Below are 23,823 nucleotides of genomic sequence, written 5' to 3' on the forward strand. Positions count from 1 at the left end.
TCTGAACCGGAAGTGTGGATAAAGGCGCTCTCGTATCAGGTAAATCTTTTCTTTTTTTAATATACTAATAATTTTATTGCATTTTCGACACCTATAAATGTCCAGTTTAATTTATGTAAAAGCTTAATATTATTTAAACCTGTCGGTATTCAAAATAATCCGAAATTTAAAATTTATCGTTGTAGTGAAGCTTTGAAAAAAAAGCAAAAACGCTAGCTAATATTTAATATCACTGGTAGTCTGTTGCTGTTGTCAGTAGTCCGTTTTGGATAGCCGATGCGATGCTGTTATTTTCCACGGTTCTGAAACACATGTTAAAGACACCTAACTCGACAGAAGACGCGCCCAGGATGCGGAGGAGGATAAACGGTCAACATACGCAGGTGCCTGCACTTGCTTCGTCCTCTTGGGCTCGGCTGCTCGGTGTTAACGGACCGTAATCTTGCCAGCAGAAAGTTGGGCGGTTAGCCGGGAGGCTATGGCGAGGTCATCCTCTTGTTGTTGGTTAGCTGTCTTTTCATAGCGTGGTTACCCCGGTCCTGAGGTGATTGTCAGTTGGTCCACCGGAGACGACGCGACCTTGGGGACGCTGTCATGGATTTGACTCGGTTGGCCGTGGATGCTGGTCAGTTCATCAACCGCGCTGTTCAGGTAATAATAATAATAATAATAATAAAGGAAACTATTATGTGTTTTTCCTGGGCTTTAATCTCAACCCTAAATCAGCGACTGCCCTTACTAAAAGAAAAGTGCGCAGTTAAGCAGTTTGTTAATCAATGTTACCCTGAAATTCGCTCCAGTACACTGGAGAGAGTCTCGGACAGGCCGAGAGGACTGAGTTGGACCCCGGACTGGAGGAACTTTTATCACGGGCGGACGCCACCAAGACGTGGACGGACCAGATAATCTCCCAGACTGAGGCTTTACTGCAGCCAAGCCTCGGTAGGAGAACATGAATTGATTTAATGAAGCTGCCCTGATTCATTGAGCAGTTACAGATGTATACATACCCACTTCACTAACAGTTGGTCCTGTTTTTGCCACAATTAGCCCTGTTTTTATGATCCTGAACTCGAACCTGTTCACTGTATCCAAATATATAAAAGGTGAGAAAAAAGATCTGAGCATTTACTCTTTTAAAGTAAAACATCATCTCATTAAGAGTAATGGAGGTGGTTTCCCTCTTCCAAGGAAGGTATTCTATGGAGTATTTTTAAAGACATTTACAATGAAGATGAGAAGCATTTAGATGAACTGTAAATATTTATGAAGAAAACGCATCTGGGATGATACCAAGAAATTTCCAGCTGCCAACATACTGATAAAAGCAGAGTCATCAAATCCCATCAATTTACCATTGTAGTCCTGAGTTAGCTGAGAGTCTTTACCTCTGGGACCAATCGTTTCAGCTCTCTTTGCCCTCCCACAGTACATGCATATATCTTCCTTGATGTCTCTTGTTTACTTTGGTAGCAATTGGCCTGTTCGGATGAATAGAGATGCTTATTCTTTAGCCTGTTTGAATCCAATTACGTTTTTTAATGGAGTTATGAGTGGATGTGGTCTGCAATCTATCAAATAAAAGGTACATTCAGCTGCCAGATGCATCCAGGATACATTTTCAGGTCATGTCTCGCTGAATTTATCTTCCAAGGGTTTATAGTCTTCTTATAAAATCATTTTCACAATGATATTTATTATATGAAACAATATTTTAGGACCTTCTCCTTGTGGAAGAAAGTATGAAACTAATGCATTACAGTTTAAATCTAGCACAGGGATGAACTATGTTTTGAGAGGTGTTGTGTGTGTATTGTTTATTACCATTTTTAATTAATTGTATTGTCACAGGTGCATCCTTTAACAAATGTACATGATAAAAATTGTCACATGGTGTATAGAAAATGTAGCCACTGAATTTTGATATGACCTTTGACCTATGATACACAGGAGTGCGGTTAGAGGACCGGCTGTATCAGCATCTTGAGTGGAGCGTCCCACCCCGGCCTCGTGCCGTTGAGTTACTGGGAGATCAGATGACTCAGGCCGGGCTGGAGATTGGATCAAACACACCTTATGGTGAGTACACACTCACCAGCCATTTTATTAGGTACATGCAGTTTGCCAGTACAGGGTTGGTTACCAAGCAGTTGAGCAAGAATACCTAATAAAGTGGCTAATGAGTACGTGCATTTTATTGATCTGCGAGAAGGATCTCAACTATTTTCACATGTTCATTTCTTTGCTTATTCTTGTCTTTTTTGTGTTATGAGTATATGTTGAAAAGTTGTCACTGTGTTGTATTTTTATCTTTCTCTGCTCAGGTACTGCATTGATAAGGTGTGGAGAGGCTCAGAAGCAGCTCGGCGAGGCAGAGAGGAAGTTTGTCCAAAGCACTAACATTCACTTTCTCACTCCCCTGCGGAGTTTCACTGAGGGGGAATACAAAGCCATACAGGTAAACGCATGCCTCTGTATCACATGCACACAAACTCGCACCTTTATTGTGATTATCACAGCAGTGATTAGGTTATTTTACGCTGTCACCCGAAATAATATTTAGTTTATAGGTTATTTGTAAAGTAAACAAGATTGCTTGTTCCTAGAATGAACGCAAGATGTTGGTGAATAAACGTTTGGACTTGGATATCACTAAGGCCAGGCTGAGAAAAGCCCACGAGGCTGAGCAAGAGGCCAGAGTGAGTTACACCTTTACATTATTACATACTTTTCAGTTAGTCATACTCTGACTAAAAGCTAAACATGTTGACATTTGACATTACAGTTCTTGTATCTTCTGTCTTTTTGTCAGAACCTGAATGCCAACCCACTGGAAGATGACTACTTGTCTCATGTGTCCTACATGTTCAGCTTCCTGCGTGTTAAATGGCTAAAGGTCAGCAGTTCTGTGTAGGAACGTGCATATTAACAGACGCAGATGAAATTGGTGTTCGACCTTCAAATAAGGCATTTGTCTTCTTATGTCTCTTTCATGCAAACAGATCTGGGCTCAGGAAATCTCGCAGGTGAGTTCCTTATCAGTTTAAAGAACACAGGATCTGAAATGGTCTTCATACAGTATATCAGTGAGGCTCTCAGCAGTAATTGATATGAATATGGAGCTGCTGTTAGCACAGACAATATTTCCTTTCTGTAGTTTTCTGTTTGTTTAGACTTGAGCTCATTTTAAATGTTGTATTATTTCAGCCATTTTTAGAAAAATAAGAGAAAAACCATACAGATGTGTGTGGGGGTGTGTGTGTTTGTGTGTGTGTGTGGGTTTGTATGTGTAGGCAGAGATGGAGCTGAGGATTTGTCAGAGTCTTTACAATCGACAGTCAGAAATCACAAGAGCTGTTGTGGAAGGACTCAGCAACACACATGTACGTACACTTAACGAGTTCAAATTTGTGTTTATTTATTTTTTTACTATCTGTTTCTTAAAGGAACTGTTGCTTTTTATATTTAATGCTTGTGGCTCTTTACCTTGTTGGATATGTTTTCCTGCCATCTACCTCTACAGACCAACCATATGCGGAGCCTCACTGACTTTGTGGATGCTCAGGCTAGCTACTTTGCTCAATGCAACCAACATGCTCAGGAGCTGCAAAAACAGCTGGCCAGGTCTGTGTAGTCTCATTTCCATCTTCAGAAGAGGAAGAAGAAGAATAGCTTCATTTGTATAGCGCTTTTTAACACACAGTTCCAAAGTACTTCACAGTTCGAATTAAACCATACATGTACATGTTCCAGCATACAGACACACAGTCAGGCATACAGTCTTATGCCCGACTGGCCAAAAATAATGGGAGAAAGCTTAAGAAAAAGCAGTTTTTTAAAACAAATGACTCTTTTGCCTGACCTGACAGGGCGAGGAAGACTGTTCCAAAATTTAGGCTCTCCAACATCAGAAGTGTGGTCCGCTCTGGATTTAAAATAAGAGCAAGGAGCAGTTAAGATACATTGATAAGATGATTAGAGAGGCCAACTAAGGTTATAAGCTCTTGGTAGCTGAGCTGTATACACAGGAGCCTGGCCACGTAGGGCGTGAAGGAAAGCAGAAAGGTTGCATAAAAGGTCTCAAGATTTCATTTTGCAGTGTTTCCTAGAAAAAAGATTGGATGAGCCTTCTGGTGTGAGATTAAATTTCTGTTTTTATTATATTTATACCTTGAACTGTTTAGGTTTGTAATTTTTCATACAGCACATTGAATCTCCAAATCATGGCTGTCTAAGAAAACATGTATTTTCAGTTTTGGTGTTTAACAGTTATTTTATAACTACAGTGTGACTAAAACAGGTTATTTGCAAATAACTTTTTAATTGAAACTGAATAAATTAGAAGTTTTAACAAGCAGATTAATAACTTCAGTACAAAGTAGAAAATATTCAGAACATTTGATCTTCTAAAGAAACCGGGACTACAAAGAATACTTTATGATTTGAACATGAGTGGATTATATTTATGGTTTTATTTCTCTGCAGCATTCCAGCTGTCTTCTGTTCCAATAACTGGCAGTCTGCAATTAGTAATCCCGTTAGTCAGCCATCAACAAGCAACCACGAGGCGAATGAACCCATCAGTGCAAATCACGTCACTCCATTACCTGTGCTCGTCCACCAGCTTCCAGATTTTGACCAGGACTCGTGGACTTTAAACTCACCACCCCAAACTGTGAAAACCACAGCAGATTCATCTTTCAGTGCACTGCTGACTCACCAGACAAATAACAACAATAACAACAACATCATCTCCACCACCAGACAAACACCCAGCAACCATTCACCAATCTACAGCCAGTCAACTACTGTTCAAGCGATTGATCGTGTCTCTACACCAAACCAAACGGATCAGCTCCAAACACCCGGCAGGATGGCCAGGATGTCTGATGCTTCTCCTGCTTCTACCCAGGTACTGACATTCAATACAACAGCTTCAATAAGCAATGGTGCAGCAACAGCAGCCTCACCGCCTTTACAACCCAGTGCAACCTGTAGCATCAATGAAGGAGATGTCCAGGAATCTTCGTCAGGCCATCAGGATGTGGGCCAGTAGAGACGGCAGGTTGGGAACATGGCATCAGCCCAGAGTATTTCAGCTTTGACTTTAGGAATATACACAGTGATTATATCATGTTCCAGTTTAATTAATCCCTTAGGGATTATAATGTGAAGTTGTTGAAGTTGCTTATTTTTTAAAAGCGTAATATAGTGCCACAATCATTTTAGACTTGAGCTTTATCCATGTATTATTCATGCTGTGTGAACATGATGATGGTAGATGTAAAGTCTGTTCTGTGTGTAACATTTCCTGGTTTCAGGCTGGAAGACGAAGCTAACAGACTGTTATCATTTTGCAGTGTAAAGTTGTTTTCAGTTAGTGTCTGTGAAACTGATCTTTTTTTATTTATTTTTTTTTTACATCTGGTCAGTGAGAACTAATCAAGCTCTGTGCCAAGTGTATGTGTTGGTGTGAATACATGAATTTTACTGTGTCTCAGTGACCGTGTGAACTTGTGGTAATACTTTGGCCCAAACATGTGACACCTTTAGAAAGAAGTGTATGTGCATATATGTGACTGCCACCTCCTGACTCTTGTTTGTTAAACATGAGGTAATTTTCCATACGAAACACAGTTTCACTTCTGTCTGTGCGCATTTGCATTGGGGAACCCAGAGGTGACTGGACCTTTGTGCTTCTTCATACGCGCACTGGGTGTTTTCCCACGCATACACTCATTTTTCACCCTTTACCTTCTTAAAGCCCCCATTTGGTCAAATGGGTGGAAATTTCCACGTCCAGATGTTGTTAATTTTCTTCATGAGGGCAGACCTGCCTGACGTGGGTCTACTCTGGAGGGACTCTGGATGGAAACAAATATTAATGTAGCACTGCCTGTACTGAAATAATTGCCTACAAGCTCAATGCTTTTGTCCCAGTATGTAAAGATGTGTGTGGGTTTGTGTAGTCTGAGTGTTCATATCAGAGCTGCTGCCAGTTTCAAACTACACGCACGCAGTCATGATTCAGCCACGAGTCGTTGAGCTGACGTCAGTGCGGGTCTGAGTTTGCGCTCGATTCATGTGAAGATGTGGAAATAAATATGCAAACAGTGATGTCATGCCGGTCTAAATCAAGTGTGGTGTCTATCTTTGTTCTCCAGTCAAGGTGTTTCTGTAATTTCCTTGTTAAAACCACAGTTCATATAGCTCACTTTCCCATCATACCAGCCATCTGTCTTAGATTTACACGCAGTGACAATTATTTTCAGACTGAGATCTTAATCAAGCCTCCAAAAAATTCTGTTTGTTTCACATCTGACTCACTGCCAAGCTTGCAGTTAAGCTGGATTTGCTTCACTTTTCTTTTTTTTACACAAGAGTGAGATCTCCTTTTGTTTTACATGAATCACAGCCTTTCAACACATGCACACAAGCTGTAATAGTTACCCAGAATTGCTGACAAAAGTGTGCATATGCATGTCTGTTTTTCACTCCCACTTTACCTTTTTCCTGTCTAGAGCTGTCCAAATAGATTAAATCGATTAAGAGCAGTTGGTGTGATACTGATCAAAGCAGAGCCTGCGGTTCATTAACACTATAAACAGTTATATCTTACCTCTCTGTATCAGTTCTGTGTCTTTACAGGGGCTGAGGTGCAGCCATCGCTCAATGCAGATTCAGTCATTGCTATTTTTTTCCCTACAACTCAGCAAGGAAAAATAAATCTGTCCCTAAATGTTCATGAGCGTTCTTCCTCTGCACCGACAAAACAAGTCCCAGTCACAATTCCAGCATATTTTTCGCACTTTGTCCTTGAGCAGATCTCTCATAAGTCTTGGTATGAATCTTTTGTTTGATACAGGAAGGAAAGGGACGCTTTTTTCATGATGAGTGAGTTGGGAAAACGGATAAAGAAAATTTTGATTTATTTATTTTTTTTACCTAATTTGGTTTCTTCTGATGCACTACCTGAGGGGCACATGTTACAGATGGGTGCAAACCTCCATAGTTTAGTCTGTAAAGGCCTCATGCTAATGCATTGTTATTCAAAAATATCATTGAAATTCACTAAAGATAAAGGTAAGAAAGGCCAGATTTTCCTACCCAAGCTTAATAAAATAATAATAAAAAGAAAACAATCTGCATAATACATTTATTATCTTGTTATTTCTATCACATGATTTGTCTTCCCTTAAAAATACAAATGTCCCCAGTGTCTGTAAGAGCCCTCCTTATCTACATTCACCACGAGTTTGATTGAGAGACCAAGCAGAGAAAAATAATGAAGGTGGACTGATGTTTATTAGAAGATGTACTGATATTCAAAGCATCATGTCATCTGTGCAGTAAGAAAATCTAAGTGGACTGAGCTCATAACCTGGAACCACTCACCCAAGTACAGTAAGGTGCTCTAATTACTTTGATACTTTTATCTATCTATCTTAGCTATAAAGAAGATTGTTAGATAACCTATACATTTAAAAAAAAACTTCTAAAGAAATTCTAATGAAACCCCATCTACCTTGTTTTACATTTAGATAACTACATCTTTATGTGAACTACAAAACATGACACATTGTTCAGCCATTGTTTATCTTAAAAAAAAAATAAGCCAAAATGCAGAAGCAGTGTGTGGAGAAACTAAGTACAGCCTTACAGCTTACACAGCAATTAAGACCGTAAACAGCAGCCAGGTGCTGTTAATAAAATGCACTTGATTATCGATCATTAGCTGCTCTAGAAAAGCAGACGTTTTGGCAGCTTGCATGTCTGAAACATTAAGGTCTGTGTCAACACGGTGCCCCAAGGAAAGACATGAGCAGTGATCTTAGACATGTTTTGCCCATTATTCTGGAAGAGTTATTTGAAGTCCATCATTCCATAGTAACAAAGATTATTCACAAGTGGATTAGCTTAGTAAATATTAACATGGTGTAATATGTCGCATATTTTTGTTCACGCAAGATTGTATTTACCTCATTTTAAAACCCGCTAAGGACCAGATATTTTTTTATTATGTCCTGATATGTAAATCCTTGGGTCTAGTTTATTTTTAGCATCACTGTATCCTGTGCGGTGTTTTATTAAATCATGCAATGATGACTAATGCAATCATGTTAAATGATTAGACACTATTATAAGTCTGATATATGATTTCAAGGACTCTACTGTTTTACGGCATGCTCTATTTTAATAATAGCGCCATATTTGCATGTTTTTCTTCCCTCCCTGTCCCACATATTGGTAACAAAAAGCGTATACACCCAATAATAACACTCAGTTCTCATAAAATGGTCTGTGTGATTTTGCACTGTTACCATGTGGTTTGCGCAACAGTGAAGTCCTGTTGCTGTTTTAAATTGCCTGGTTAATGCAAGCTTAGCTGACAACACCCATTGTCCCATTTTCCCTAACAACCCTGTTTCGTCAGAATGAGCCAAATCACAGGATCTGTTTTCTTCTAATTTCCCAGCTCGGAAAATTAGAGTGAGAAAAGCAAAAAAATGGGGAAAAAATGCTTTTGAAATCTAACTCATCACCATCTTTCTCTCACTCTCCCTTCCTTTCCATCTTTTCCCACATCTCTGTATTTTTTGTCTTCCCTTCATCTCTCATCACCCCCTCCCCCGTTGCCAGCTGGGAGTGTTTTACATGACAGCTAAACTGTCAGTGCGGTACGCATGTTGGGGTGGTAAACAGCATCTGGCAGTTGCTGATAAATGTAACTCCTTTCTGATGACTCATGTGATGGCTTACATGGAAAGATGACCTATAAAGAGGAAAAAAAGAAGTGGAAATCGGGACTGAAGAAGGAAGATGAAAATAGCGACACTATCGGTTTCATAAAGCTCAGTTGTTAGTTCTAACATGTAACTCTGCAGGGAGCTTATTCAGTTCTGTTTTAAAGAAATGGGCCAAGGAATTGCATACGCAATAATGACGAAAGACAAACCTGACCTTCTGTACGTTTCCTCGCCCACAACTCAAAATCTTTCATCTTTTTCTAAATCTTCAATCCATCTTTTCCTGCAGGTTCTCTGTTTTCCTGAAATAAATCTGCCAGCTTCACAGTTGTTGTTCCCACTGCTACAATTATAGCCGCCCAGACAGAGACTATCAGGAATAGAGACCGGCAGACGTGCTGACATGTGCAGTAAAGCGGTCACTCTGGAGGTCTGCAGGGAGAAGAGTCAGGGTTTTTCCTTTGACCTTGACCTGTCCTACTTCTGCTGTTTAGCCACAACACCTGTTGATCAGAGACCTGAACATGCAGCTGGTTTTACTAAGAATGCAATAATGCTATTTCACAAGCATATAATGAAATCCAGACCATTCAGTGTTGCAACTTTTCCACGTTTAGAGGTCTGATGGTTGTGCAAACTGTACATGGGGACTCAGTCTATCCATAAAAAAGGTACGTTTTACTAAAACACACAGAGAAGCAAGTTTCTAGGAATGCCTTCTTCCACTTGCATAAGGTCCCTGTATTAAAATTTAATACATATATTTATGTATTCATTGTTAATAGGATGTCCTTATAGGTCCCTGATGAGCTCCAAAATGCTGCAATGTTGGAATACTGACCGATCGCAAAGAGATCATGTTTGTCCAATAGTAGTGTCTCTTCACCAGCTGCCTGAAAATCAAAATAGAATTTGCAATTTGTGGCCTTACATACAAAATTCTTATTGACAAAACTCTGTATTTCAGAGACATCATAGTACATTACCCTGTTCTATGAACCTGTTAAAGCACCAAGGGCAATAAGGGAGGCAGAATCCTCTTCAGTGAAATCGGTTTTCAATCTGTGTTCAGAAGATAGCTATTCGAGGTAATTTAAGATTAAAACTTTAGGCTTATCTTAGTTGACCCTGAATTCCCCCTTAGTCGTGCTGCTATAGAGGTTCAGGCATCTGGATACCTGCACTGAGCACCTTCCCTCTGCTCTGCTTTGCATTTATGTCTCACTACTGCACACTTTCATCTCTATGCTTTCTCTCTGATTGTACTGTACCTGATATTTACCATGCTGTGTTTACTACATTTAAGCCATTTAAATTTTGTTTTGCTAGTTTAGAAATATTTAAAAATATTATGCATGTAATATTTTTATTTCAATTTATTTGATTTTATTGTATTTATTTTGACTTCAGATGAGTTTTTCCTTATTAGGTAGTTATTATGTCATATATACACATATGGCCTTCTGCTTCTGCTTAACTTGTTATATTTTTGTTGTAAATATAACAATATGACAGCTGCCTAACTCTGGGAGATATAGAATATATCTTCTGCTATATATCTTCTGCTGAGGCAGATAATTCACCACTCTGATTTCTGCTTCACTGTTGTCGCTGGGAGTTTGCTCAATGAGGACCACTGAAGGTCTTGAGCGAAAGTCATGGTGCTACACATATAAAAAGTGAATTGAATTAGAAGAGCATACAAATATCTCTTCAAATCAATTTAAATATGGCCGTGATGATGTAATGTCGTTGTTAATGAATAAGAATTTGAAGGCTATGCATTTATCTGGCAAAAATTACACTGAACCTGGACATTTATACACTTAGATATTTTATTATACTACTGGTCTGTTATATAGAAAAAAAATATGGAAGATATCAGTAAAGATATCTTCCATATCAGACTTTGATTAAACAAATAATATGATATAATAATAATATAATAAATAATAAACTGAGTTGGGAGACAAATTTTAAAATGACACAACTTCTGCCAAATGGCGTAATTGGAGTTATGTTAAATGTCAAAGCTACTGCAACAGTGTAAACGTGTCATTACGCCAGCAGACTGACTCAGAGTCTAGAGATGGCTTAACTTTAACAAACGTACATAGCCTGTCCAGCTCCATCGTGCATGCTTTTTGTCAGCCCCTGTGAATTATGACATATTACCTCCGCTGGAGCATTACTCACTCATTCAACAGAACCAGCTCCGCCCCTCCCCTCCCCAGCTTGGTCCCCCCTTCTTCCTTCTCTCAGGGTTTATAACCCAGCAGCTCCAATAGTTGGCTAACTCAGAGGTGCTCTACATATAGTGAAGTAGGTGAATAAGAAAAGACAGAGCAGCTGGAGTGTGCAGGAAAACTTGCTGATAGACGATTCTGATGTTTTCAGATATATGCGCTGCAACCCAACAAATCTTAAGAAAAAACATGCATAAGAACTCCATCATGCATGTGTTTTGGATCTGCCTGGTGCTGTGTACGGGTCCATTGCTGTGTATAAATGACATAGAGTATGAAAGAATCTATGAAGACAGCTATGACAATGAGATCCCCCTGGACCAGCAGGAGGGTGAGTTTTATTTCTTTCTCTTTTTTTTCCTCTTTTCTGCTCCCTGCTTGTTTGAACAGATTGATATTGTGATGAATTTCTCTTCAGTTTTACTACGCTTTACTAAACTGAGCTAATTAAAATTTTTACTGTGTAATTAAATTTTTAATAACACACTGATTTAGATGTGTCTAAAGGTCAGCAGTTGGTCTAGAGTATTTCTTGGTCCAGTTTACTATAATGCACCATATTTAAATATTTGATGTTGTAAAGTACATTTTTACTTAGATGATACCATCTTTGGCTTTCACAGTTTTATCAGGTGAGCATCAGACTTTCTGGTGAAACAGACTTACCAATAACTGGAACACATACCTCATACCGTGAACACAGAGCACAGGCAATAACCTCTGTGATTTGAGTCCACGTAAAGAATGCAAACTGGTAGCCTCAAATACCTACAGAAGGTGGACATTTCACAGTTTAAGCCCCCTCTGATGTTTGTCAGGTCCCTTTTGCATCGGTTTTCTCAAAGACTTCGTTGCTGTACCCCTAAATTAATGAGGTCCCCTGATGTCATTTTGGGATTGTAGCACGTGTATTTTATGTGTTCTTTATGACCTTTACATCTGTGTTGAATAACTTCCCAAAGCCATTTTCATACTTCACAGTGTGTCCAAACTAAAACTGGCATCATATCTATGAAATACATCCAACTCAAATTACTGCTGTATGTTTAGCAGAAGCTCAGTTTTAACACCTTCTTGCCTTCTTTCCGTGTACTCGTTTCACTGATAAAGTCCAGTCAAATTATGACAATAAAGTAAATCTCCTTTTTGGGGTTATATATGGCATGTTTTAATTCTATGTAATGCTTAAATTGCCTTTTGGAATGAATAATGTGGTTGTGTGCAGGTGAGTCTCCAACCGCAGCATGCCAAACAGATTTCTCCCGCTGGGATAAACTTTTTATCGCTCTAGAGGACTCCCACATGAGACAAAACATGCTGCTGGAATCTGTGGAGCAGTGCTGCGGGGGAACGGCGTCTCTTAAGACCCAACTGGAGAAGCTGACGAAGGGGATGTGTCAGCAGTGTGCACCCAGCTTGGAGGCAGCTTGCAGGGTACATGCAGACCAGGCAAGTCTTAGGTTGCAAAAGAGTTTGGTGGATCTCAGGGATGAGGAGGAAGAGAGGGAAAGAAGATTAAATGCAACCTTGCGGATGCTCCTACATAGTAGGCACCAGGACAATGCTTGGCTGAAGAGGCTAGAAGAAATCATTTCATCTGCATCTGCTGACAGCAGCATGAGAGACCAGCCAACACCAACACCTGACGGTTTGGGAATGAAGCTCTTCCCATCTGGCCTGAAGGAGCAGGAAGTGACCTCGCTGGTGAACACAGTTACCGTAGAAAGTGCTCTGGCTGCCATAGCAACAGAGCTTCAGAGGATTCATAAGCAGCTGAACAAAGTGATAGAGCAGGTAGGCACGCTGGGAAAGGGCAGAGGAGACACATGAATTGCCCAAAGGAAAAATAAATAGTAAAAGCTTGACTGGAAAACTCCTATTGCAGATGATGATTTTGCACATGTTGTTTGTATTTCTACCGCTCTGCCTTTTATAAAGCCTCTATTACACATGAGATCGTTTTTGTCTGGTGACAATGAGTTTCAATGTACCATAAATGTCATGGGTTTGCTATAATGAATAAAAATTAACTAAACAACTGAGTCAGCCTCGTGGAAAGGTTTCCTCCCTCCTCCCACACAGTGTCACTTAATTTTAAACTGTGTATTTATGTTCATGTCCATGCCCACTCTTCCATTAGTCTAGGTTACTACATGTGCTTTATCTCCAAGTGCCAAAGTTTGCACCACTTGCGTTGGTGTTTGTGTACTTGTGGTGTGGTCTGCAAATCCCCAAACCCACAAGAAGGTGTGTCAGTGGTTTGGATTGGGATTTTTATTTAATACATAGCAGGTCTCTCCCACTCATTAACTGCTTTAAAAGTGTCTGAATAGAAAGAGGCCACAACTTACGATGCTCGGAGTGTTTATGATTTGTGAAACCCTGCCAGAAGTATTACACTGCCACCAGTGCCTCCTACAGCTTCGTACAAACACGTGGATGCGTGCTCATTATTAAAAACCACAAAGACTGACTGTTGTTATGGCTAAAGGGAGTTTCTGTATACTTTACAGTGTCTGTGTATCCGTTTTTGGTCTTAAATCCTATTTTCATTCTTTTTTTTTTACTGTACTTGCACTTCTGTTTGGATGTTTTGTTAAGATGAAAGAGGAAATTAGGCAAAAGGTACATCAGTGCAAATTAAAGTCATACTAACCAAATACGTTTTATTATTAGCTAAATTTATATTTAATTTATAGTCGGTGTGGTTCAAAAGCACTCCTAGGTGATAACAGCAGCATTTAAATTTGTAGGTGATCATTGAGCTTGAAATCCACCATCCATCGATGGATCAGTAGTAGGGCAAAGCTAACTTGTTTCACAATCCTCTTAATATGATATTTGTATATAAAATCACAGTTAGTCAAGTAAAAATTAAAGCTAGCAAATAAATTTAGCAGAACATGAAGCACTTTGTTTTTCTCTGGTATTTACTAGTGTAGAATTAAAAGGCAGAAGAAGAAAGTAAACATACCTTAAGTTTGTCCTTTACACAGTGCTTACTCACACTAAAGCACTGGGCAAAGTGCAGCAACAGAGTATTTTAATGAGGCCAACACACTGACATCACAGAAACATTTCACTAGTGAAACACCCCCAGTCGCGGCATGAATGTCTTCAGATGCCTACTCTTGTTCCCAAGTGTTTGTGGGCATGAAAGCTTCTTTTTAAATCTACAGCTGCCTCGAGAACTAAATGCAGGATTAGACTGTTTTTTGGGAGGCGTTTCCTTGGATGACACAACTAACAAGATGGAGAGGAGTGTAGAAGTTATATCGCCTATCAATTCTTTTACACCTGTTTCACAGCGGTACCTGGCATACGCACAGAGACACGCTAGTCTGTTCAGTGTGGAGGCACCTGTTTTCATTAAAAGTCTCCATCTGTGCGATGTGCGATGGGGGGGTTTGGTGAATGGAAGTTATATCGAGAGAAAAAGAGCAACAAAGAGGAAAGCAGGAGGTTAACGATGAGGAAAACAGACGAGGAACAACCCAGAAATGTAGTGATGGTGCTTATGTGTCATGCAGATCGTTATTAGACATAATAACCGTTCCCCAACACACGAAACAGTGTTTCTATCAGCCAGCTGGCCAGACACGCCACAATAACCAACCACCATCAGCCCTGTTTGCTACCCTGACTTCCTCTCATTCTGCTGCTTCCCTTTCATCTCTGCTTTGTCATCGGCCATCACCCCTCCACCGCCCACCCACCCGCTCCTTATCTGTATGCCAATCCCATCATCTTCTCTCCCTCTGTCCTCATTTGTTTTCCTCTGATTGTGTGTCTTGCCCCTCTCCCTAGCCTCCAATCTTCCAGGGTTTTTTTTTTTTTCTGTTCTTTTCTCTAAGTCTTGCTGGCAGCCAAGAGGCAAATAGATGGCAGCAGTCCTTGGCCAAATCTCAGTTGGCAGCAAAAAGTGACTGACATCACATTGATTGTTAAATGTTCTCAGTACACACACACACACACACGTGGGGTGGGGGGAAAAGAGGGTGATAGTGATTACAAGTGGCTACAGAAATGTGCTGTGTTCATCAGAGATTTTAATATCACATCACTTGGTCACTGTAACAGACAACACCATGTTGGCACTTTTCCAAAAGCAAAGAGGATGATACCAAAAAAAGCTTCAATAAACACTTAGAAGTCTCTCGTGTACACTGGAAACAATCTCATGAAGGAGCAATTGAACGATAAGAGCGACAGTGCTGCAAGGTGAGAGGAGGTGTCTATTTGATGGGAGAGTCCAGAATCTCCTCATACTCCTCCCTCGGCCGACGCCCACCAACTCGAGAGGGGAGCAGCTTCATTGCTACCAGCCAACAGACACTCAGGATGACCATCACGCTCCCCACGACCTCTGGTGCAGTGGGAGCCAGTGGCAGTACAGCCAGATGCAGGAGCATGGCGATGGGTATCTCCAAGCTCTGAGAGGCGGAAACCAGAGCCGGGTGGAGTCGGGTGAGGGCGTGCGTCATTCCCAGGAAGGCTACGACCGAGCAGGCTGCGAGGCCCAAGACCAGCAACCAGGCTTCAACACTCATTGGCCAGGACCAGCCCTCTTGTAGCAGGGCCAGAGAGGCTGGGGCAAGTAAGCAGCCTGTCCAGCTTACTGTGAACAAAGCAGTCCCGACTCCCACCCTCTCCTTCAGGGAACGATACCCAACCAACGCTAGTGCCATCCACAGCCCTGCAAGCGCTGAAAGAGACCATCCAAATGCACCCCTCCAGAACACAGCCGGATCAGTTGGCGAATCTGAATTGGTCTCATCTACTGCAGGAAGTAACACAAGCCCCAAGCCACACAGCCCTGCAGCTATGGTGATCCCATCAGCCAATCCCAGCCTCTCTTCTAAGAGCAGGAAGGCAAGGGTCGCTGATAGCGCCGTGGTCGCCAGGCGCCAGGTTGTTGTAGCATTTCCAGGAGAGACGAATGTTAAGGAAGAGTAGGCGCAGCAAAGGGAGAGGGAGTAGGCGATGCCGTAACAGAGTAGACGTAGTCGATAGCCCTCTGGCCCAAAAGGGTTCTCCCCCCTGTGCAGTGGTACAGCCAGAGACAGGAGCTGTACGATGGACCGAACCAAGAGTAGAAACAGGGGGCCGAGGCTGAAGCTTTCCGAGGCCACTCGGGTCAGAACAATCAAGCTGCCATGTGCCAGCGCCGCACCGAGCAGGCCCACCCAGGTGAGTCGAGATGCAGACACAGAAGCCTCGCCGAAACTGGCTAGCTGTTCCCCAACCCCTTTCCCAGACCCCTTTGCTGCTTTGGCACTACCCTCACTCCCTTCTGCTCCCCCCACGGTTTGAAGTTTGTGCGCTGTATCTTTGTCGTTGTGTCTTGAGCCAAAAAGAGTCAGGGGCCACTTCCTGCTCTCTGTCAGCTGTTTCTTGTCTGACGTCTCCTCCACGAATGAGCCAAAGTCCTCAAAAGATGGAGCATCGTCATAGCCATCATCCCCAGGTTGGGGAAAGTGTGTGTGTACTCCTGGCTGGGGGGCATAGGGTGTGTGGGTGGCATATTTGGCTGTAACAGTGTGAGGGTGGATCTTTACTTTCTTCTTAGAGCCACCCAAGAGGTGAGTGGACTCCATTTTGAAACTTTAGAGAAGACACCTGTAAGGAAAAACAAAACACTTTTAGCTCAGCACATAATATATAATTCACACACGCACAAATCCTCTCTCCTCTTTCCCCTCTCACAACATCCCGCTGTGGTATTCTGCTTGATATCTCATATATCTTTAATATCCGAGATAATAATAGCAGTGACTCACATCTTCCCGTGTGCCTGCGTGTTTGGCAGGGAATGTACGTAAGCTCTACCCATGTGACCAATCATGACTTTATTGTTTTCTGTGTGGTGATACTTTGAATTATATAGAACAATTATGTCCTTCCAGCACTTCTTCATCCTCATGGATAGCTCGACCTTCGTGGGGGCTCAGAGAGTGTTATGGCAATGACAGTTACATAAGCAAGTGCTTCCTGCCTCATTTGTCTTCAGTCTTTCTCTCTCTAATGACTTTTGCCTCATTCTGTCGCTTCCCACTGTCCTCCCTCCCTCACTCTCGTTTGTCAATTTGTGAAAAATATTACGCTGGCATTTAAATAATGTTTGTTTATTTCCTTGTTCATAACATCATTTAACCACCCGCTTCGCCGCCTTTTTATTTCTCCCTCTCTCTTTAACTCTCTCTTCAGGCTACACATATTTTTTTAAGTATTTTTTTTAGGGCTTTTTGGCATTTATTGTGTTAGGACAGTGGAGAGAAGACAGGACTGAGAAAAGAAAACAGGGGGCAGATATGCAGTAAATGCCCTCGGGGTGGATTTGAACCCAGGCCTGCCTGAGCATTATGGCTAGCTCCACAGCCTCATAAGTGTTGTGATTACTGTGGAACAATATTGCTATGCAAGTGCAAAAGCATAGAGAGCATATGGCTCAGTTATTTCCCAAGAGATATGAGCCAATTGTCCCCAAGTAAGTTTACAGTAGTAAAATGACTCTTTATTTTGGTGTATTTTATGAATAAAGCATCAGACAAGTATTACTAAGTATTGCTGTACCCGCTCATTCAGCCTCAACCAGCTCATCTAACAAAAATGACTTGTGAGCACTGTCGACACAGATTGTAGGAGAATCACATTTCACAAATGATAATTCCCTGCAAATTGCACATAAAATTGAAGTTGGCGCACGATTCACAAGTTTCTACAGCATCTGATTGCTTGGATGTGAAATATTATCAAAACTCTGATTTAAACAGTTGTTTGTTTTGTTATTTTTTATGGCAAAAAACAAGCAGTTTCTTTTAAAGGAATGAACTATATATGGACATATATATATATGATTATTTTTTTAAATGTGATTTATGATCTTTATGATATTTCAATTTGTGCGTATCAAAAATGAAAATATTATTATTAGGTGGAAATCTATATAGATCAGAAATAGTTGATTTGGATAAAATCTTCATTATGTTAAATGTAATTTTATATCACTATATTACAATAATGATGTGTTGGAATGAAATAAAAAAAGGCCATTTATTGATAAATTAACTTAAGATAATTGTGTTTGGTTTTTGGTTATTCTGGTAATTTCTCCCAAATCAAGCTGATTATAACCCTCTGACTCTGGCACCAAACAGTTCTGCAGCAGATGACATAATTCACCAGGAGATGTCAAGAGGAAAACTACCATCGGGTAAACCACATGACAAAAAAACATCTCTTCAGACCAACACAAACTACATTTCTGCATGACAAACGTCCTGAGCTCAGACTATAAAAAACATCATTTTACTATTATTATAATTTCCTACTAGCAGACGGACTCAAAGCCAGTCGTTTTGGCAGCTCGCTGTTGTTTCTCTCATCATCAGTGGTGCAGTCATTTCAATTTGGTAGTAGCAGGGGGAATTTGTTCATTTGTGGTTATGTGCCCTTTGTGCAATCTCACTCTTCATGTATACAGATTATTCCACAGCACCTAACATGAATTGGTGTGTTTTAAAAACAGCTGGGGGGCTAAGTAAGGGCTGTTTTTTTAGCTGTTTGTATCTCTCTGGTTAATAGCAATTGCAGTTCTTTGCATATACCTTTTTTTTAAAAGATGATCTTTGGAGCTTGTATAACATAAGTAAACGATACTTTAGACAAGTCCCAGGAATAGGGTGAGAATATAGACTGAAATGAATGATTTCATGATTTCCCTATGTACTTCACAGTTTGCTGAATCAGGCAAAAAGCCACATATGTAAAGTTGTTCTGCTGATATTTTAGAAGCTCTCTTATCATGTACGCTAACTGAAGGTTATCGGTAACCTGATCAGCTCCTCTGTGAAAACACAAAGAGCAAAAAGAGATCTGGAAATATTCCTGTCTGCCTTTTCTCTTTTCAGTCAGTTAAATATACTCTGCTGGATGATGCAGCCAGCCACTGCAATGCTGCTGCTGCTCCCGCTGCTGCTACTCCCAAAACCTTGTTTTACACCTTACACAACCATTAAAGTGGTTCGCTGAAAGACCTGCAAAATCTGAGAAAGGAAGCAATTAAGCTTGCATTTCCAGAGAGAGAGAGAGAGCCCTTCTGATTCAGTCTGACGGAAAAGATAAATCGCGCACAGTCCTCTCTGTGCATCTTGTATATTTCATTTGACATCATCATCTTCTAAGGGCTTAAAATCAATAGTATCTTTGAAACGGACTATTTATAGAACAATCACTTAATGGATGGCACTCTTATACTGTAACTAAACAGACTGGAAAGCATATGCAGCTGTCAAAGGTAATACAGTTAAAGTACGACTGATAGGCTGCTTAATATTATAGAGGAGGGAATAAATGGCTTTGTGTTATTTTCTTAAGGGTTCATGAATGCTGGACTCTCTGTAACCTATGCTTTTCTCAAGGTTAGGCTCATCGATGATGCGCCCCTGTGACGCCAGAAGGTTGAAAAAAAAAAAAAAAACACGGGCGCGCACACACTCACACACACACACGTACACAGAGTCATATCGAAAAACAGAGGGTTTGTGCTGCCGCATTTAAAGCCACTTAACCAATTCCTTTCACATTATGAAACACTATGTCCCTGCTTGTTCCGACATTATAAGCTGCTGTCAGCAGCTCCAGGGACGACTGCTCGATTCCTGGACCTGACGCACGGAGAGATTTTGGGCTACATGCACCAAAAATCTCAGTCTACCTTACAATGACAGCCCGACCAGTGACCCACGGCCAATTCTTGAATGGGGAGAAGCGCGCGCTCGCTTACACACTCTGCGTGCGCTTGAGGATTGGCACAACACATCGATGTCGACTTCCCAATTAGCGGTTTACTCTATTCCCGGTAATAATGGGCTATAATTAGTAACCACCAGGTGGGTTATGCGTATTTTAAAGCTTTAGAAACACCTCGACTCACCTGCTTTCCCTCAAACCAGCTGACCACCAGGTTGAACTTCACTCTCGGGCAATCTCAGTCATTTACTGAGCACCTCCAACACTCCATCACCTCGTCTTGGCCATTTGTTAATCTGTTTCTTCCTCCCTCACCTCTCCTCTTCTTTCCCTTGGAGCAAACGGAATTTTCCGCAAGGGCACCTGCGGTCCCTTCACCTCACTCTGCAAGCGGAAAACGCGTGTTTTATAGCAACCTGCTGCCCTCCATCACTCTCTACACTGATACAGATGCTCCTCCTCGGCTTGTTCAAAGAGAGAGAGGGGGAAAGAGAGAAAGGTCTAATCATAACGTCTGAGCATGCGTGACATTCACCGTACACTGGTAGACTGGCAGGAAAATAAGTATTTCATCGAGCACAATTATTATGAAGTTATGATTATGCTAATGATTGATTAATCGATTATTCAAGGCATTGTAAGGTGAAGACCCTTCAATAATAAAGAGAAATTATCATCAGCTTCACCCATCTTTTCTGGCTGGATGAGAGTTATTCCCCGGAGCTCCATTAAAGCCTTCACAGACAAGCCTAGACTTTTAACATATTAATGGATTTTGGAATAATATGTCAACATTTATAGATGGGTGTCTGACCACATTTTTAAGGTCTACGCATTTTAAAATGTAAAGTAATGATGATGGTAATGAAGAAAAAAAGATTAAAGAAGGTCAGCACAGTTTTCCTCCCCGCCTTTTTAATTCAAAAGTTGCACAACCTTGCAGATTTTCATCTTTCTGCAACCTGACAGTAATTGCTTTGACATTTTGCTGCAGAAACACTTGTGTGCTCTGTTTTCCTTTGAGCTATATTAACCTTTAGCAAATGTACCTGATGTTGTATTGGATCTTCGTATTGTTTAAGAAAAAAGCCTCCAGCTGCTGTTTCGTTACACGCAAGGAGGACTGAGTTCTCCACTGGGACTCTAGGGTCAATATTAAGATCAAATACACTGTGTACCCTATCTCCATGTTTACTAATTGACTCAAATTTTTAGATTATGGACATGACGCAGCCCAAAATTGGTCTCTTTTCTACTTGCCTCATTTTGTTCCTTTACTTTGTGATGAAGGTGTGTGCGAAGACTTAAACACTAGTCTGTATGGTGCTATTGGATAGCTGCAAAAATCTGATAAACTGTGATGCAGATTATTCTCTACTATTCACTGTTGCTGTAATTAGTCCTTTATTGCAAAGCTGAGATAGACGTTACCTTCTATTTGGATGCTTTTCTACCACTTGACGAGTAACAAGAAAGCAAAAGCAATCCCGTGAAGCTAAACGCTTCAGAGTTAATGATAGCAGATTCGATGTAGTTTGTTGCCACCAGCAACAGTAACCATATTACACAAATCATTTGATCCACAGTTATTTATATTCATATGATTACTTTTAGTTTTATTTATGCAGACTCAAGGCCAGTTTTTGTTGCGATTCACTGAGTGTGTCGTGTATTTGATTGCACTGAAAGTTAAGGTTCAGTTTCTCAGACGTGGATTTAATGTAAAAAGAAAATTCACTGGACCTAGTCATTATATTTGTCTTTTAGTTTAGCACTAGGTTTAGCCAATGTCTTGGAAACTGTGTGTAAGAGCTTTGATTTCTTTCTCCTCAAAGAATGTTTTTGTTTTTAATTTAATGCACCCGCTCATGTGAAAAGCCTATTACCAGCGCAATACTTTGCCATGCAATAATTCATTTTTAAACATCATGTCTAGCTGGAACAAGCTGGACCGCACACAAAATTTTAGCTTGGTCTCACTGGCCCTGCTCACATTAAAAGTCATAAACAGCTCCATGAAAATCTAATCATTCAGACTGCAAATTTGTAATGTTTATTCATTTAAAAAACAGAAATTATGCCCAGATAGCTCATTAAAATGAAAATAACAAAGCCAAATTGAGCCGTGGTTCCAAAAGTTAATTTTCTTTTACTGTTTTTAAAATTTTGAAATGTCCCTGTAACTGTTTTTATAGTGACCTCTTTCCTACTTTCTTTCTTTCTTTGACCCTCTCTTTCTCCTCACTCCTCTATGCATCTGGTTTAGGCTGTTTCACTGAGGATGAGGATGACTATCTAGTGTTTCCATGGTTACAGTGAATAAGAGTGGATCGGACGCAGCTATTTGGGGCACTGTTTGAATCCAAACGACTGCAGGTTTTGGGAAAAGGTTCATGATATCCAAAGACCTGCCCTCCAGGGAGAAGTTGGTGTGATGAGATGAGAATATGCTAAGAGAAGAAGAGCTGAGCTGACAGCAGGGAGAGCATAATGGGTGAGGGGTAGCTGGGTTTGGTGGGAGCAGTGAAGCAGAGAGAAAAATGTGGGGATGATAGAAGGATGGAAAATACAGGAAAGGATATATATATATATATTAGAATTGATGTGAGAGGCAGATTCACGGAGCTCTGCACTGTCTGTCTCTATTGCTCCATCTCTGGACAAGAAAAAAATTAATTATAGAGTACAGGGAAGGAGTGGCAGCAGAGGACGGAAAGCTCACTTTGAGTGCACTAAACTTGGGTTTTGCATTCTGGAAGCAGTCTGTCTGCTGCTTCCTTCTATGTATTTTCCTGTGAGAGTGTCTTTTTTCTCAGTCTCCCTTTTGAACACATATTCTCTCCCTCTGCTTCTTTATTAGGCTCATACACGCTCTCACACACACATTATGCCACATGTCTGCCAATTTCACAGTTTGATTCTCAGTCAGTTATTCCCCTTGGTTATTCCACAGACATTACAGTTCCACTTTGTAACAGTTTAATCCACAACTCGCATCCACAGTAAACAAACGAAAAATACTTCAGCATTAATCCTTCTTCCTCTTTCTCTGTAGACTAGGGCTCTTTTTTTTTTTGCCTTGGCTGTTAATCGGCATGTCATTATTCAAAGCTAGGTTTCTTCAATGTTTGACTGCTTCTTATTAAACCCCGGGCTAATAAGTGAAGCACATCACCAGACAGGACACATTCATCAGCAGACCCCCGGTGTAGAGAGGACAAATGGGATAATTAAAAACAAAAATGGGAAAAAATCTTCAACTGAGATTCATATAGGGATAAGATGCAAGAAACTGGGAGCCTGGCCTGTTGGTGTATGACACACAGGCTGCAGCAAAAAACCTTGGCTGTGTCCACTACCATCTGTGTGTGTGTTCCAGCGACGGAGGTGGATGTGACGGACGATGACGGCCTGATTCACAAGCGCTGTTGTGATAGACTCAAATGTTTGCTTTTTCTACTCAGCAAATATAGCACTCAGCCTCTCATACATTTTGTATTACCACAGTGGCGATAGAAAGAAAAGAGTAAGGGAGGGTGGGGATGACATGAACATGATGAGATAAGGGGCAAAGGATGAGAGGCGTTTGGAGAGTCTGGAAATGGATGTCAGAGAGGCAGTGAGTTAAATAACATAGCTTCAGGAGTGAGAACGCTACAAGCAAGGTCAGAGGAAATTAAAAATAGGACAGGCGTACAGGCAAAGAAGAGCCATGTAAAGCTTTTCTGTTAGTCAGCCGCCCTAGAGATGAGATGAGACAGAGCAAAGAGTAAAAAAAACGTCTTTGCATAACTCTCAATACGTCAAATGATTACGTCTCGGTCTAAAAAACATTCACCCTTGAAGCGCTCGGATTTCCAAACAGATAGAGATGCTTGTCACTGCTATTGGATACTGGTGTCATAACCTGAGATTACCTTGGCAGTCTAAAAGGGTTTTCTCAACCGATGCTGCACCACACAGCCTCTGTTTCCATGGTTACAGCCCCAGAAAAAGTTTATAGATTATGACGGATGCTGTTGTTCGGGTGTGTTACGAGTGTGCATCCATGTTGTGTGCGCGTATAGATACCAGTTACC

At 40.9% G+C, this 23,823-nt stretch overlaps 3 protein-coding genes across 6 annotated transcripts; 2 read left to right on the forward strand and 1 right to left on the reverse strand.

The window, feature by feature from the left end:
* On the forward strand, window positions 1-6,134 carry LOC102795578 (endophilin-B1-like). 3 transcript variants are annotated; one of them, XM_087833244.1, is made up of 11 exons: window positions 1-39; window positions 337-651; window positions 801-942; window positions 1,951-2,079; window positions 2,325-2,458; window positions 2,607-2,699; window positions 2,813-2,896; window positions 3,003-3,026; window positions 3,294-3,383; window positions 3,524-3,624; window positions 4,486-6,134. In XM_087833244.1, the coding sequence occupies exons 2-11, from the start codon at window positions 595-597 to the stop codon at window positions 5,054-5,056; spliced, it is 1,425 nt and encodes a 474-aa protein (XP_087689370.1). In that variant the 5' UTR covers window positions 1-39; window positions 337-594; the 3' UTR covers window positions 5,057-6,134. The 3 variants fall into 3 exon arrangements, with proteins under 3 accessions (XP_087689370.1, XP_087689369.1, XP_087689371.1); XM_087833243.1 differs by having other exon boundaries at window positions 7-651; XM_087833245.1 differs by lacking the exon at window positions 1,951-2,079 and having other exon boundaries at window positions 7-651.
* Window positions 6,135-11,081: 4,947 nt separating this feature from the next.
* Window positions 11,082-12,927, forward strand: LOC102776405 (uncharacterized). Its single transcript, XM_006798838.3, has 2 exons — window positions 11,082-11,324; window positions 12,219-12,927. The coding sequence occupies exons 1-2, from the start codon at window positions 11,135-11,137 to the stop codon at window positions 12,821-12,823; spliced, it is 795 nt and encodes a 264-aa protein (XP_006798901.3). The 5' UTR covers window positions 11,082-11,134; the 3' UTR covers window positions 12,824-12,927.
* Window positions 12,928-14,132: 1,205 nt separating this feature from the next.
* Window positions 14,133-21,244, reverse strand: slc35g2a (solute carrier family 35 member G2a). Of its 2 annotated transcripts, XM_006798732.2 has the most exons (3): window positions 21,176-21,244; window positions 19,929-20,208; window positions 14,133-16,612 (listed from the first exon to the last, which is right to left on the reverse strand). In XM_006798732.2, exon 3 carries the CDS (start codon window positions 16,588-16,590, stop codon window positions 15,229-15,231), a length of 1,362 nt encoding a protein of 453 aa, XP_006798795.2. In that variant the 5' UTR covers window positions 16,591-16,612; window positions 19,929-20,208; window positions 21,176-21,244; the 3' UTR covers window positions 14,133-15,228. The 2 variants fall into 2 exon arrangements, with proteins under 2 accessions (XP_006798795.2, XP_006798794.2); XM_006798731.2 differs by lacking the exon at window positions 21,176-21,244 and having other exon boundaries at window positions 19,929-20,249.
* Window positions 21,245-23,823: the final 2,579 nt, after the last annotated feature.

The sequence above is a fragment of the Neolamprologus brichardi genome, chromosome 19, assembly GCF_056152115.1.
Source record: "Neolamprologus brichardi isolate AB-2024 chromosome 19, ASM5615211v1, whole genome shotgun sequence".
Taxonomy (NCBI): domain Eukaryota; kingdom Metazoa; phylum Chordata; class Actinopteri; order Cichliformes; family Cichlidae; genus Neolamprologus; species Neolamprologus brichardi.

Excerpts from the sequence above, each read along its gene's own strand:
- slc35g2a (XM_006798732.2), bottom strand. The coding sequence starts at position 16,590 with ATGGAGTCCACTCACCTCTTGGGTGGCTCTAAGAAGAAAGTAAAGATC.
- LOC102776405 (XM_006798838.3), top strand. The coding sequence starts at position 11,135 with ATGTTTTCAGATATATGCGCTGCAACCCAACAAATCTTAAGAAAAAAC. Across the intron at positions 11,325-12,218 it reads CCCCCTGGACCAGCAGGAGG|GTGAGTCTCCAACCGCAGCA; the intron begins GTGAGTTTTATT and ends GGTTGTGTGCAG.
- LOC102795578 (XM_087833244.1), top strand. The coding sequence starts at position 595 with ATGGATTTGACTCGGTTGGCCGTGGATGCTGGTCAGTTCATCAACCGC. Across the intron at positions 652-800 it reads TCATCAACCGCGCTGTTCAG|TACACTGGAGAGAGTCTCGG; the intron begins GTAATAATAATA and ends AATTCGCTCCAG. Across the intron at positions 2,700-2,812 it reads AGGCTGAGCAAGAGGCCAGA|AACCTGAATGCCAACCCACT; the intron begins GTGAGTTACACC and ends TCTTTTTGTCAG.